The sequence below is a fragment of the Phalacrocorax aristotelis genome, chromosome 1 (assembly GCF_949628215.1).
Source record: "Phalacrocorax aristotelis chromosome 1, bGulAri2.1, whole genome shotgun sequence".
In the NCBI taxonomy this organism is placed as follows: Eukaryota; Metazoa; Chordata; class Aves; order Suliformes; family Phalacrocoracidae; genus Phalacrocorax; species Phalacrocorax aristotelis.
In genome coordinates, this window is record NC_134276.1 from 122,183,625 (window position 1) to 122,197,466 (window position 13,842).

General features: G+C 38.3%; 1 protein-coding gene across 1 annotated transcript in view; it reads left to right on the plus strand.

The window, feature by feature from the left end:
* Positions 1 to 13,220, plus strand: part of CD47 (CD47 molecule) — a 21,075-nt gene extending 7,855 nt beyond the window's left edge. Inside the window, exons 4-10 of the mRNA XM_075086179.1 lie at positions 599 to 703; positions 1,089 to 1,181; positions 1,906 to 2,001; positions 3,790 to 3,882; positions 5,396 to 5,427; positions 7,808 to 7,832; positions 10,899 to 13,220. Of these exons, the coding sequence (XP_074942280.1) occupies positions 599 to 703; positions 1,089 to 1,181; positions 1,906 to 2,001; positions 3,790 to 3,882; positions 5,396 to 5,427; positions 7,808 to 7,832; positions 10,899 to 10,957 (503 nt within the window). The 3' untranslated portion in view covers positions 10,958 to 13,220. The remainder of the gene's footprint in view (positions 1 to 598; positions 704 to 1,088; positions 1,182 to 1,905; positions 2,002 to 3,789; positions 3,883 to 5,395; positions 5,428 to 7,807; positions 7,833 to 10,898) is intronic.
* Positions 13,221 to 13,842: the final 622 nt, after the last annotated feature.

The following is a 13,842-nucleotide window of genomic DNA, read 5'->3' on the forward strand; positions in this document are numbered from 1 at the left end:
GAAACCCTCCACTGGAATCAACCATTTCTGACATGGCAGCTATTCAGCAGTGCAGTTTTACTGAAAATTAGTCTTGTCTATGGCATCTGAATGTGTAGGTCATCCCATATCTACTCATCCTCAAGGCATTCTGGTGAGATGGGAACATCATCCTGTTCCTTTGGGGACGGAGGTGATAACTTCTAAGCTCACAGTGTCATGGGCAGGAGAATTAAACCTGGATTTCTAAATCCCTGTCCGATGCTCATCTGACTAAGAAATTCACTGTAATGTTATCTAAATGTCAGTAGTTCATGTACATGAATTAAGCTGTACCATGTCCCAAAAGTTATTTTGATAACATATCACCTGAATTGTATAGAAGGTGGAATTAAGAATTGGACTAAAATACTAGTGCCAGGTTTCATTTATGTGAGTAAGCCATATTAAGCATATCGAACAATGAAAACAAGTGAAATTCTGGTAATATTTATAGTTCTAATTTTTTAGGAGTTTGTTTCTTTTAGGACAACAGTCCTAATCATAAAATCTGTGTATTTAAGTGAGAGAATCTGTATGTCTGATTGTTTTCCTCTCTGTCTCTCTTTGTTTTGTCTTTAAGCACTAAAATATGAAATTGTGTCTCAGAAGAAAATGGGCATTATTATTGCAGCTATCATCGTCCTAGTTGTTGCTGTTGTAGGCACTGTTCTTTTTGTCCAAGGTAAGTGTATTAAAATTGCCTTCCTAGTTGAAGGGAATAAGAGCACAAATGAACCTCTTCCATGCAGCAGTATGGAAGTTAGTACCACCTATTAATTGCAATCTACTAAGTTTAAAATGGAAAAAAAAAGTTACAAACTACAACAAAAACAACATTGTGGTTGTCAGGCCCTCTGATGATCATAGGCAGATACAGACTCCAAATTTATTTTCTGGCCCACTACCCTGGGTGAATATTAGGAGCTTGGGAGTGACTTCTGGTGCTTCAGTGAGATTTTTTTCTGGACCCTAAAAACTTGGTGATACTAATGGTTTACTTTTGTTGCTTTGAGTCTTTTTCTAACCAAGGATTTCTGTTTTACTAATTTCCATACAAATACTTGCAGGTGGCTATAGTGCACAGAGTCAAGCTGGCCTTGGCCTAATTGTAGTCCCTGCTGTGATTTTGGTACTGTTTCAATACCTCATGTTTGGAATTGGTGAGTGGTTTTTTTATTGACTAGTCAAGAACATACTGATAGAAAAACTGAGCTCCCTCCCCCTGCTCACATAATCTATGTACTATTTCCAGTTTTATAAATACGATAGCATGCTGGGTTCCTGACCTTCCTAGTGTCTCAAAACAAAATGTTTAACCTGTGTTTGTTTGGCTAAGTTGCTTCAGGGACAAAATATAAGTTACCAGCTTGAAAAATAAGATTTAGGGTAGGACATCTGAGGGATTCCTGTTCTTCCTTCCTGGGACTTGGGACTTGGGACTGCGATGAATAACTAACTCTCAGAATGCACGTGTTTAATTTCTTCTACTTATGGTTTATTTATAATTTTATTTATATATAGATATATTTTGTATGCATATATACAAAATACATATACAATGTATATAATGGGTGTGTATATACACAATGTATGATGTATTTTATGTATATCTTTTTGTGTATATATATGTATCTATACTATATGTATATATTTTGCACACACGCATATGCACATTTTGTACATACATGTACAAGAGCCTTGAGTAACTTACAGTGGCCTTGAGTAACTTACAGTGACCTGTGAGTTTTGTTATCACACTGTCTGGCTGAGCTTAGAATTTAGAAGAGTCTGATTTCTAGCTTTATGTGAGTGACCTAGCTTTTGTATTTCTTTAGTTAATCTTTAAAAAAAATACAATTTTGTTTCTCTCTCTGTCTCTCCCAGTTTTCGACAGTCTATCGGCAGCAACGTGTGCTCTGCTATGTTTGCAGATTCTTGGTTATATAATTGCTGTGGTTGGTTTTGCACTGTGTGTCTCAGGTAAGCAATTTATCTTCTGTAAAAGCACCTTTTTAATTTAGTCTATACCTGATGTTTGTTTATTTGAAACACTAAAATGCTGTGAAAATGGCTTCACTACCTTGAGTGTTAGCAAGTAACTTCTGCAAATGTACTTTAGGAGTACTGTGTTAATGCTCTTTTATCTGGTGAAAGAATAGCCCAAAGGCAGTGTTACATATATCAGTTTCGTTAGTATGACTGCCCATCCTGGCTGCATTCTATGACCAGTTGCTTTTCAAAAAAAAAAAAAAAAAAAAAGTAAGTTCTTTTAATTTTGGAAGTCAGTGCCCTAAAAAGTCACCTAAAACCAATTATGACCTCTGTTACTGTTATTCTTACTGAGGCCTAGGGTATTTAGAAACTAAATTAGTGTGTTGATAATTTTCTCATGTTCAATGAGTTAATCAGAAATTCCTTGTTAATCTCCACTGGTATGTGACTGATAACTTAGTCGCTTGGAAACAAATGCCATTGAAACAGCCTAAGGTGGCAAATGCAGAGACGGTGAACTTGGAAGCGTTCTTGGACTGTTTCAAGTCTGGTTGTGGCTGGCATTCTGCCTCAGCAAAGTTTGTTTCACTGCAAAACAGTCCCTGTTGTAAAAGAACAACTAAACACCCACATCCCTGCCTCTAACCCTCCTTCTGACCCCTGCCTGCCTTCCCTTCCCCCCACCAGAAAATCCTACAGCAGAGAAAAGGGGGCATTTGGGACTAGGCATCTTTGGCAGTAGTTGAATACATACTCGTGTTCATTGGAAGCACTTTATACCCCTGATATGTTGTTTCTTAGAGACATTCTTTGTTTTAATCGTTTATTTGGCTGGGGTTATAAGGAAAAACTATTTCTCCTTGGAGTAGTTCCTAAAGGTTTGTCTAATATGGGTGAAATGATAGACCTTTCAGTGGAGTTGTGATTTGAGTTTTATACTTACTGTTTGGTGTTTACAGAAGTATTTGCAAGAGGCACTTAAGTGTTATCAGATAAATTGATGGGAGATTTCTGGTAAATCCTTAATCCTCTAGAGTAATGCAAAATGGAGGATGTTTTTATGCTCTCAAATGGAAAGTGTCCCTAGTTTTTCCTTTGCACAGGTCAGATAAGGTAGATGTTATCTGTATCTCTGGAAGTTTAGCTCAATGACCCTTAAGTGTCAGTAGAAATAGCTGATCCTAGGTTGAGCTCACAGGTAGCTCCAATGACTTCAAGTCTCTGGAAACAAGGATCAGAGAACTAGGGAGTTTCTGTAGGGAGCTATGGTTAGGTTGTAATAGCCTGTTCCTGCTTTGTGACATCCCTGTAAACAAGGAGCAGTCCTGTTATCTGTGGTGGATTTGCCTCAGAACTACCTTCATGTTCTGCTCCTCTCTTCCTGTTTTTTTACCCTGTTTTATCAGTACCAGTATTGTATTCTGTAATCTAATGCAATTGTAGTTCAAAACAATTGGGATTGGAGTTGTAGGTTTAAATTTAAAATAAAATTAGTGAAAGGATGTTGTAAATTGCAGTGTATGACAGTAGAATAGCTAAACTGTAGTGGAATAGTACAGCTAAGCAGGATAAATCAGTAAATGCCTCTATATTATTAAAGAATGTATACAGAAAAAGAAAGGTGCAGGAGTAGTTCTGGGATAGCTTTGAAAGAAAAATTAATCACCTCTGTTTTTATCAGGCTTATTTATTTTAGTATTCAGTTATATCCAAAAATAAGATTGTGCTTTTACTTGTGTCAGATGATAACAGTCTCTTGTATCATGTTTTTAACAGCCTGTCCTCCATCACATGGGCCTGTAGTGATTGCTGCCTTAGCTATTATGGCTTTTGCAAATTTACTTAGTCTGGCTTACGTGTTTTTTATGGGTAAGTAGCACCTAATATTCTGCATTTTTTTCAGCACTTAAATATTCAGAAGAGCAATTTTCTTTGTACTTTTCAGAGGTAGGCATAGCTTATTTGAACATAAGGTGTGATTTCACAATTCCGTAGTTTAAAAAAATTAATGAAAAATGCTCTGTATATTGGTTTTGTTTCATAGAGACTGTGGAGAATCTTGAGTAAAGACATTTACAGCTTATAATAAACTGTCTTGAGATCAACACAGCCAGGTTTCTTAAGTAAGGGTATTTCAACTGTAGGCAGATGTTGCTGTTTAAGCTCAGCATTTACACAGTTGGCTAGCTGAAGCTTAGAATGAAGAGAGCGAAAGGATTTCAAGGATTCTATGGAGTGGGTTACAGGATGGTGCAGACAAAAGCTTATCAGAATGTGAATTGAAAGAAGCAAAATCTGCCTAGTGGTTTGTACTGGTTAGAGGCAGATTAAAATAAGAGCAATTTGAATGCACCACCTTCTTGTTTTAGTGGATTATCCATTTTTCTTATGCTTAATTTTAAAAGCCAGGAGCAAAGAATAGCAATACTTTGTTTCAGAAACTGGTCTGTTCACCAGATCTCAAAAAGAGGAGAGATTTAAAGGTATAAAAGCCAGTCAGGCCTGCTACATAAGCAAAAACTACAGCAATGCTGTGTGATTGGAATATGGTGCAGACACCTGTAAGCTGGCACACCACAGCATAATGTTACGTGACTTTACAGCTTGGGTCTGAGAGCAGGGTGACTATATTTTTGTTTCAAGCTGTGCATGAAGGCTCTTCAAACAGCTTGTTAGTTTGGATGCAGAGCTGTGCAACTGAGGGTAGACTGCTTCCAGACTCAAGCTGATGTGTATACAGTCAGCGCAGTACCTAGTCTGCACTGCACCATGCAGTCTCGCGGGTTTTGTATGTGCACACCATGTGTGGGCATGGTCAGAATTAATAGATCCTGAGACAGGGAGAATTTCCATTAAAGAAGAAATTAAGGCAGAATGCCTGATATTTGATATCTGAGATAGATGAAGATGAATCAAAAACGCAACAGAGGTGAAGCAAGCCTTTTAACAATGATAAAGTAAATTTTATTGACTTTGGGCTACTCGTATATACAACTCTGATGCTGCGTGCTAATGGTCGGCCTAATTATTGCACTTATAGTTTGCTTATGCTGGCTGAAGAAGTCAAATGTGACAGTTGGGGGTAGATTCCAGCACACCAAAATAAGCACAAAGAATAGCATGTGGCATAATTAATTTTTAGAGCTGAAGGCATGGGTGAGACAAGTCATAGACTGTACGTGATACGAGTATTCAGTTCCTAAACAGAACGGTGCTTAGAGGCTTTAAGTACTTGCAAATCATCATACGAAGTAGTTTTAGATAGGGGAAACTTCAGTTTTGTGTGTTGTTGCTCTGTTCTAAGTTTTATCAGTAGATATTTCTATTCTGTTGATCATGACGTTTATTCATTTGCCTGGTCACGTCTTTGTAATTATTTCAGGTTCCAGCACGAAAGATCATCCTCGTCCAGGGGTAAGCTTAAAATTAATAAATTTGGGGTGACTAGATGGCTCAGGGGATTGTAGTGAGATACTGAACCTTTCTTCACTAGTTCGAATTCAGACCAGGTTGGTAGCAAGTAAAAGTTCTGGCTGTGTAACAGATGTCTAATGTTGAGTGAGTTGGTGGTCTTCATTGTCCCTATTGAGTGTGTCTATAGTGCTGTAATTGCCACCGTTACCTAACAGCTACCCTGACTGTCCTGCCCAAATGGAGTTTCAGGGCCTGTCACAAAAAGGCGGTGGATGTGAAGGGAAGTTTGGTGTTCTTTTACAATGCAGTCTTTCACACAAATGTATAAAGACCTTTTGCTTACCTTAATGAACATGCTTTTTCATTAAGGTGAGTGCAGAATCCACTGCATTTTTTCATCTAGGTGGCTTATAACAAAGGCTGAGGTGTGTTTTCCCTATGGTCTTTTCCACCAGAACCCTTTAATATTCTCTTGGATTCCCAGCTATATGAATGCTGTAGCCATGATCATTTTTTCTTTTCTTATTTTCCTGTAATGCCCCCTGACTTGATGATACTATAGCATCTGTCTTTAGGTCACACAGAACAACTGGAAGAGCACTTTTTTTTTTTAAAAAAGAAGGTTTTTCAGTAAGTTTTTTTTCAATTCTAGAGTAATCATTCCTAAAACAGTAATTTTCATAGACTTATGCAGTGCTTTCTAGTGATCCATGAATGTGAACTGCCTGATTTCTGGAGTTCTGCAGAAGCAAATGAAGAGGCACAGCTGTGAAATACTAGTAAAATTTCCTTGTAACAGGGGATCATGGCAAATGGTAGGTCATCCCATTGCTTGGCTGGCAGCCATCATTTGAGACATACTTCCAGGTCTCCTCTTCAGTCTACGGCCCGAGACCTAGCTGTTGAAGAAAGATGGTTTCTAATGGCAGGGCAGGAGAGCTGACCTCAGTTAGGACAACAGAGATTTTTGTTTTGGGTTCCCCTCCCCCGTCCCCCCCCTTTGATTTTTTTCTCATCCATTTTCATTTTAAGGAGTAGTATTTCAGAGGATTGGTCTCTTATTTGTGGAAGCAATATAAGTGCATGGAGTTGAAGAAAAAAAAACTCAAAAAAAATAAAAAGGAGGTTCATAAAGTTCATTATGTTATCATAATGAGCTGAGAAAGCGTATTATAGATACACTTCTTTCATAATGCAATCTTGCCTTCATCTAACATGCTCATGTTTATTTGTAGAATGGAAGCAAACAGGGCAAGAAGAGATTTTTTTTTTTTTTAACTTAGTGTTTGGTTGTTTATAAGCTTTGAGATAGAAGCCAACATGCTAAATAACATACTTTGTGGAACTCTATTCTCTTTGAGTTGTTCTCTTCACTAGGTAGTTTTATACTGCAGCAAAGATTTGACAAAGAAATAGCCACAGTTACATAGTAGGGAACACCATGTTACTCTCTGAATTGGAGACAGAAATAAAATAAAAAATTTTTAAAACTTAGAGGTCATTGGAAATCTCAGCCACTAAAAATTTGGGTTTTGCAACTGCAGCTAGTGAAGGGTCAGAGACAGAGGAATTCGGGTCACAATGATTTGTGGCCACAAATGTGTGGGTGTTATGGAAAGACCTAATGGAAAATTAAGTGTGTTAATATGTTGCTCGTTTCCATCAATGTCTGTTCAGCATATATTGCTGTACTTTGAGGAAATAAATAGGTGTGAAGTAATTTGGAAAATACACTTTGATTCTGTGTAATCTAAAGACTATGGAAAACTTAATGTTGGTGAAGTGCTTAATTTTGACACTGGGGCACACACAAAATGATGTGCTTGATATTTTCTTGAGTCTGAGGGGGAAAAGGTGCATATTTTGAAATCTACTACCTTAACCAATTACTGATTTACTGATTATTTTTTTTTTTTTTAACATTTCTGTAGATTGCATGTGCTGTTTCTGATGATTGTCTACGAGACTAAATGCACAACTGTGGTGTATTTCCTTTTGAGGATATTACACCTGATTGCTTGGCTACTTTTTTTTTTTTCAGTCACACCGCTTTATTATTAACCATTGATCAAATCACAGAAATAATCAGTTAGGTTTTAGAGCTTAAGAGTAGTATCTGCATGCCTTTTGCTGCCACCTAGAGGTGTTTCATCTGAGGAAGAATTTATAGTGGGGAAAACATAACCTGGAGAATGCAGTTATTGACTGATTTAATGTTTTTCAGAAATCTAGTCATTATTTTTATTAACATCCAGCTTTCTTCATTTCTGTAGAATCACTACTTACTGTATATGTCAATTAGAGTAATTTAACTGGGGCGAGCCAAAAGTAAACATGAAGGCTTTTTATACATATATATATATTTTTAAATGTTTTGCAGAAAGCTGTAGAAGAACCACTAAATGGTAGGTGATATTCAAGGCTTATCTTCTAATTAAGGGATTAATTATGGAAAAAGGTCAAAAAAATAATTGTAGCTTTCAGTACAACAGCACCGAGACGCCAGATTGGTATGTCCTTTTATGTGGCTCCAAGTCAGTGAGAGTTTGATCTGTTCATGAAATTATGCCTGCAGCTCCAGACTCCTCATTCTACACTATTGTGCTTGCTAGCCAGTGGCATGTTTGTGACAGTTTTAGGACAAATCTAATATGTCAGGATATTATATCCACCCTCTTAGCTTTGCAAAAGTCCAACTTCTAAGAGGAAAAGAGAGACAGGTCTTGAAAGTCGATGTTGATTCTTCTTCACAAGCATTTGTCTAGGTGGAATGGTTATGATTATTGCAAAATCTATCCTTGTCGCTCTATTCTTCTGAGATTTCTTTGGGTTGAGGAAACTCTACCATGGTGTTGGGAAACTGATAGCACTTAAGATGAGGAAAATTTACAGTGAGAAGGGGATGACTGAAATTTTCTTTTTCGTGCTATTGTGTTCACTGATTGGCATGCCGAGTAGTAGCAAGTTCTAACCCGAATTTTAGAATTAATCTGAATACTAATTATTAACTATTTCTTGCTGTTTGGCTCATTACTAATCCATTTGCTTACCTTTTAAAGATGCAAAAGGAGTGATGTTAGAATGATGGTAAGTCCAAATATATCTCCAGATATTTATTTTAATTAACATGTATTTGGAGATTTTGATGTTAAGCGTTACCCAGCACTAATACAATGAAACTTGGAGGACAGGTTTCAGTGCAGGTGCTGTTCTTATTCAAATTTTATTTCACTGAAAAGAAAGATCATGCATAGGGCAAGAATTCTAAACAGTGAAGAGGGTGAGTTAGAGAGAACTATCGAATAGTATGTTTCTGATCAAATGTGGAAGGTCAAATGCTTCCTTTATGCTTATGCAGTATGTAAGATGCATGGACTGTTTAATTGTTTTTTTTGGGGGGGTGGTTTTTTTTGTTGTTGTTGCTGTTGTTAATATAACTAAGTCTTCTCTATGTATTTGGTGATGTCCCGTGGAAGCTCTCAGGAAAGTGGTTTAAAAGTAGACTTTCTCTCTCCCCCCCCTCCCCGATGTTATTTAAATTCTCTGAGTGAAATCTATTTGGAGTGCAAACAATCTAACAGAACCCAATTTATTATTTTTCAGGGTCAGATAGTATTGTTTAAAAATGAACAAAACTGAAACAAATTTTAATAAAAATCAGGAACAGCTTAAGGAACTTCAACTTATTTTTGCAAACCTGAATTGTAAACTTTAAGATCTAAGCTGCACTGTGGCTTGTGCCCGTTGGTTATGCTTGATATTTAAAGATCTACCAGGTATTGAAAGATATATGTTGCAGTGTCCTGGGTTAACTTAAGATTTCTTCCTATGTGAAATGTCCTCAATGCTGGGACTAGTCCTACTGATATTATAACGGCCTGCAAGATTGCAACACTGACTACATGGAAATAGTCTCTTCCTAATATTTAATAAGCCATGAAGTGAGAGAGACTGTATTAACTTGGTCCAGAATTTCTAAACTGGTACCTAAAGCGAGTAGCCAAGTTTGTGAAGATTCTTGGTTCCTGCAGATCCTATCCATCAGAAGAGTAACAGAGCTTGCCTGGCCGGCTTGTGTTCTCACTGAAAAGCTTAAATTTTAGTTTAGATGCTCAGGTTTGAAAAGGAAAACAGTCTTTTACTTATTCATTTCTATTCAGAAGCTGTACTTCCTTTCCATGGAAGTAGGGTAAAAGAGCACTTGTTAATGCTATTGGTACTACTGTTTCTTCCTGGAAACTGAGCAAGCTTGTCATGAGGTATCACCACGCCCTTAGCCTGGTACTTCTGCATCAAGATACAGCATTTTGCTAGTCAGGATGAAGAGCAAGGTCACTTTAAATCTGTTAATTTACTTGAAATATTTTTATATTGTGCCACTTCTAGAAGGCGCGGATTGAGAGTGTGACAATAAACGAGGTACTAGTTAGCCCAAATGGGAAAAAGGTACATCAGTTGATCTTAAACACACTTCCTTACAAATACCGTGTACTACTAGGTTTATGTTACTTATGACTACTACATGATTCATCCAAATATGCCATAGGATTATTTCTAAACCAATAGGAATACAAGCACTTTTGGAGTACAGAGGACAACTGCATTGGTATCTCCTAAATGCATTGATAAAATGTTTACCAGTTAATATAATCTGAAGTAGGAGGAGTACTTCAGAAGTGACTATTGCTTGCTCTTCACGGCAGTGATTTGAGATTAGGAAACAAACAGATATTTGCCAGTCTGTTGCATTTGAAACAGACCGGAAGGGAGATACGGATGGGATCAATACGGTTACCACATACTGCTGAAGAACGAAGTGGAGTTTTGCTTGGTGATTAAGTTTTAAATAAATGGTCTGTTTCTTCCTGTGTCTCATTTAGGCCTATAAAAGCCTGCCTCCTATTCTAGTGCTGAGGTAGAGCTTCCAAAAGCACAGAAATTGCTAATTATCCATTTCATTTTGGCATTTAGGGTAGGGTTAGAAGTCTGTCTGCTTCTTCTGCCCCGAAAGATGGCTGCTAAAAATAACAGCAGGTTTTACAGGTCAAAGGCAAGCTGGACGCAGGAACCTTTTGAGCTCTACCTGCTTCCTGCCTTAACCTTCCCTTGCAAGTTCACACACAGAGTGAAGGGATGAGTCAGGTGGTGAAGCATGCTAGCTTGCAAAATAGCATGTGCAAGTAAACCAGCATTAGGGGTAAAGACAGGACAGGTCAGACAGGCAAAGCTGGGAGCCATGACAGTTTATTCCAGTTCATGAGTTGGAGCTCGAAGACAATGTCCGCTTTTCTGATGTGGAGAGGCTGAAACATCACTAGCTGTTAGTACCGCTCTTTTCCATTATTTGAGTGCTAAGCATGCTTTCAATGTTTGAAATAAAAGAATTCATTTTTTTAAGCTGTAACCTGAGTAAGCAGTGCAAAATGTTCCTGCTTTTCCCAAGCAATTTTTCTTCTTTTTTTAATTCCCAGAACTGCAAAGTGATGTGATATGTGAAAAGTACACCGTTGTTGATACTCAGTGGCCTTGAAGATGCACTACTCAAAGAGAAGAAATTCAGGAAACTAGTTGTTTTGCATGTGTGGCGACAGTGCTTTTGATATAAATGATGTAATTTTATAGTCACAGCAGCTGTAGCGAGGAATGTGTCTTTGCCCACATGTGATCTGTTTTTTCTCTTATGGCATATATGGGATGGTTGGGGGTGAGAATATAAAAAGCACTGTTTGCCCACTACACGGTCTCCCTGCGGTAATCCTTAGTGGTGTTGTTTTCAAACTATCATTAGTCACTGCTTTGAAGATGGGCCTGCTCAGCCCAAAGATTGCAATTCCATTTAGACTACTTTATTTGTGTGCATGGGCAAGGTATGGTCATATGTCTGTGATACAAGCAGGAAGCAGAGATCGTACAAATACCTATTTTCTGAGATTCAGCAAAACTTTTCTAAAAAAATAAATAAAATGCTTATACACAAAGTTGCAGAAGTACCTAATTTATTCCCAGCTCTCCTTAAGTTACTAACTGAGTTCTAATTCCACGAAACCGTAATGTTCCTCTCTGTGGACAGTAGTCACGTGTGCTCTGGTGGCCGATATTTTACTCCAGTGAGAGAGCTCTCTGTGCCTCTTTGATATTCCTTGACAAGAAACTGCTCAGCTTGTTGGAGCCTAATTCAGCACTGGAATTATTGGAGCACAGCAGCCAGTAATTTTCATGCTGAATGTGGTTCTTGAATGCGTTCATGTTGCGCGGTGTGTGGCGCTGGAAGCAATTTCAGGCTTTCTTAACCCAGTGAATATGTAGAACTCACAGATGCTTCATACAAGTAGGAGTTGTCCTATGTAGTATATTTTTGACAGAATTTTCAAATCTGATTTCTTGAATGGAAAAGGAGTTAAATCATTTCTGACCCAAGTGTGTGATGCTGCCACAAATACATAACACAGAAAATAAGCAGGAGGAGCTCATGAGCAGCGAGCAGGCTCAGTTTCTGTATATATGTAAGTCATACACTTCAAAATCAATTTTAGAGGACTTGCACATTCCATGAGATTTGATCACATTTTACAACTGTTTTGAGAGTTGTTCTGATATAGTTGGCCTCTCTTGGACTTTATGTATACTTTGTAGAAATCTTGACACTGTCTCTTCTTCGTACTATTTCAAAGGCGCACATGGTTTTTTCCTTCTGACAATTTAAAACTTTGTTTGGAAAGCTGTTGCCAAACAGCAGCGTAATAAAATCTATGTTCTTAAAGATTGTGAGTAAATTTGGCATGTCTCAGAGTTGGATGTTACAAACTGAGGTTCTGCCTATGTGGTGGGTGTATGTTGCAGAGATTCAAGTCTCGATACAGACACCTTGCATCAAGCATTCAACCAAATAGAATTGAGGTATCTGATTTTACAATACTTGCTCTCATAAACAGTGCTTTTGCTAAGGCTTGCAGGGTTGAACCGCTTAAAGCAACCCATGGTCCAGCCTTCACTAAAATCTGTGGAACTGGCTGCAGTGAAGAGGGTTATTCATGTGATGAAACATTTAAGAAGCACGTATTGCTTACACTTATGTTCATACGTTAAAGTTTGTCAGTGGGAGTATGCATATAAGATTTGAACTCCTATCTATATGAATCTTTTTATACAGGTTTTTCCATAATCACAGAAATCTCTACCTAAAGAGGGGAGAATTTTCTACCTTAACAATTCAGTTTAAGAATTTACCTGAATAAGTTCCATGCAGATCTCCCTCTTTACAGCTAGTGATTTCCTCTGGCAAGTTGAAAGTTGAGGAATAAAAACCAAACCAAACTAACAGGAATTCTGTTGAGGTATTCTGCCTTATAAAAACCATTATGTATAATAGCTTTATGTTAACTTCTGTAAAGCAAACTGCAGTAGATCCCATTTGTGTCACTGGTAGCAGCTCAGCCTCATCCTAGGCACTGCTGAAATGTGAGAACCTTGGCCAGGCTGCAGAATCAATTGCTCCAGAAATGGGGGGGAACCTGCTGTCTTCTTGTTGTGTTAAGGGCTCTGCTCTGTAGGTACCAATTTAAAAGGGAGAGTTTTAAAAGTCATTGATACACCCAGCCCTTTCCCACTGGTAATTTAAAACCAAAGTTGTTCATACCTGTGTGCTTCCATTTGTGTGTGTACATAATGTGTGTATGTATAAACATATGGATATTTTAAATATCTATAGTCTTTACCGAAAAAAATGTTTTTATTTATGAAACAATTTTGTAAAGATTGTGCTAATATACTTAAATAAAGTAATTTTAAGTTGGTTTTGTGCGAGATTTTCCTGTTGCTATCACACTGAACTTTTCTAACTGATTCCATAAATTCATAGTCATAGCTCTTCTTCTGCCTGCCTTTACACCCTCTCTCCCCCCAGGTTACTGGATACACAAGATTGTTCGCAGTATTACTTAGGCTGCTGCAGATGGTTTTGGTTGGGAGATTTGTCGTGGGCTTATCCACGGCCACACAATTTTGAGGTGCTGCAGCATGAGCTCATGTACAGCCACAGACGCTTCGAGGTGTACCTTCTCCAGCGTGGACTTATCCTTGGGCCACAATCCCTTCAGAGGTACACCTGCTGTGGTGCAGACATAACCATGGCCACAGACACTTGGAGGTACCCCTACTCTGGCATGGGCATATCCACAGCCCCAGATGTTTTGGGGTGTCCTGCTCCCACGTGGACTTATCCACAGGTCACAGTCCCTTCAGCTCGAGTTCATGCTGGAGTTCCAGCCTGGTCAGCACAGCAGCTCAGAAACAGCAGCGCTGCCCTTGGGCACCTGCCAGCCCAGGCGCCTGGCTGTTGCTGTTATCAAGCTGTTCCCAGGCACGGCTCAGTAAGGTGATAAGCCGTGCAGCAGCACAGCGAGCAGTGAGAGCAAA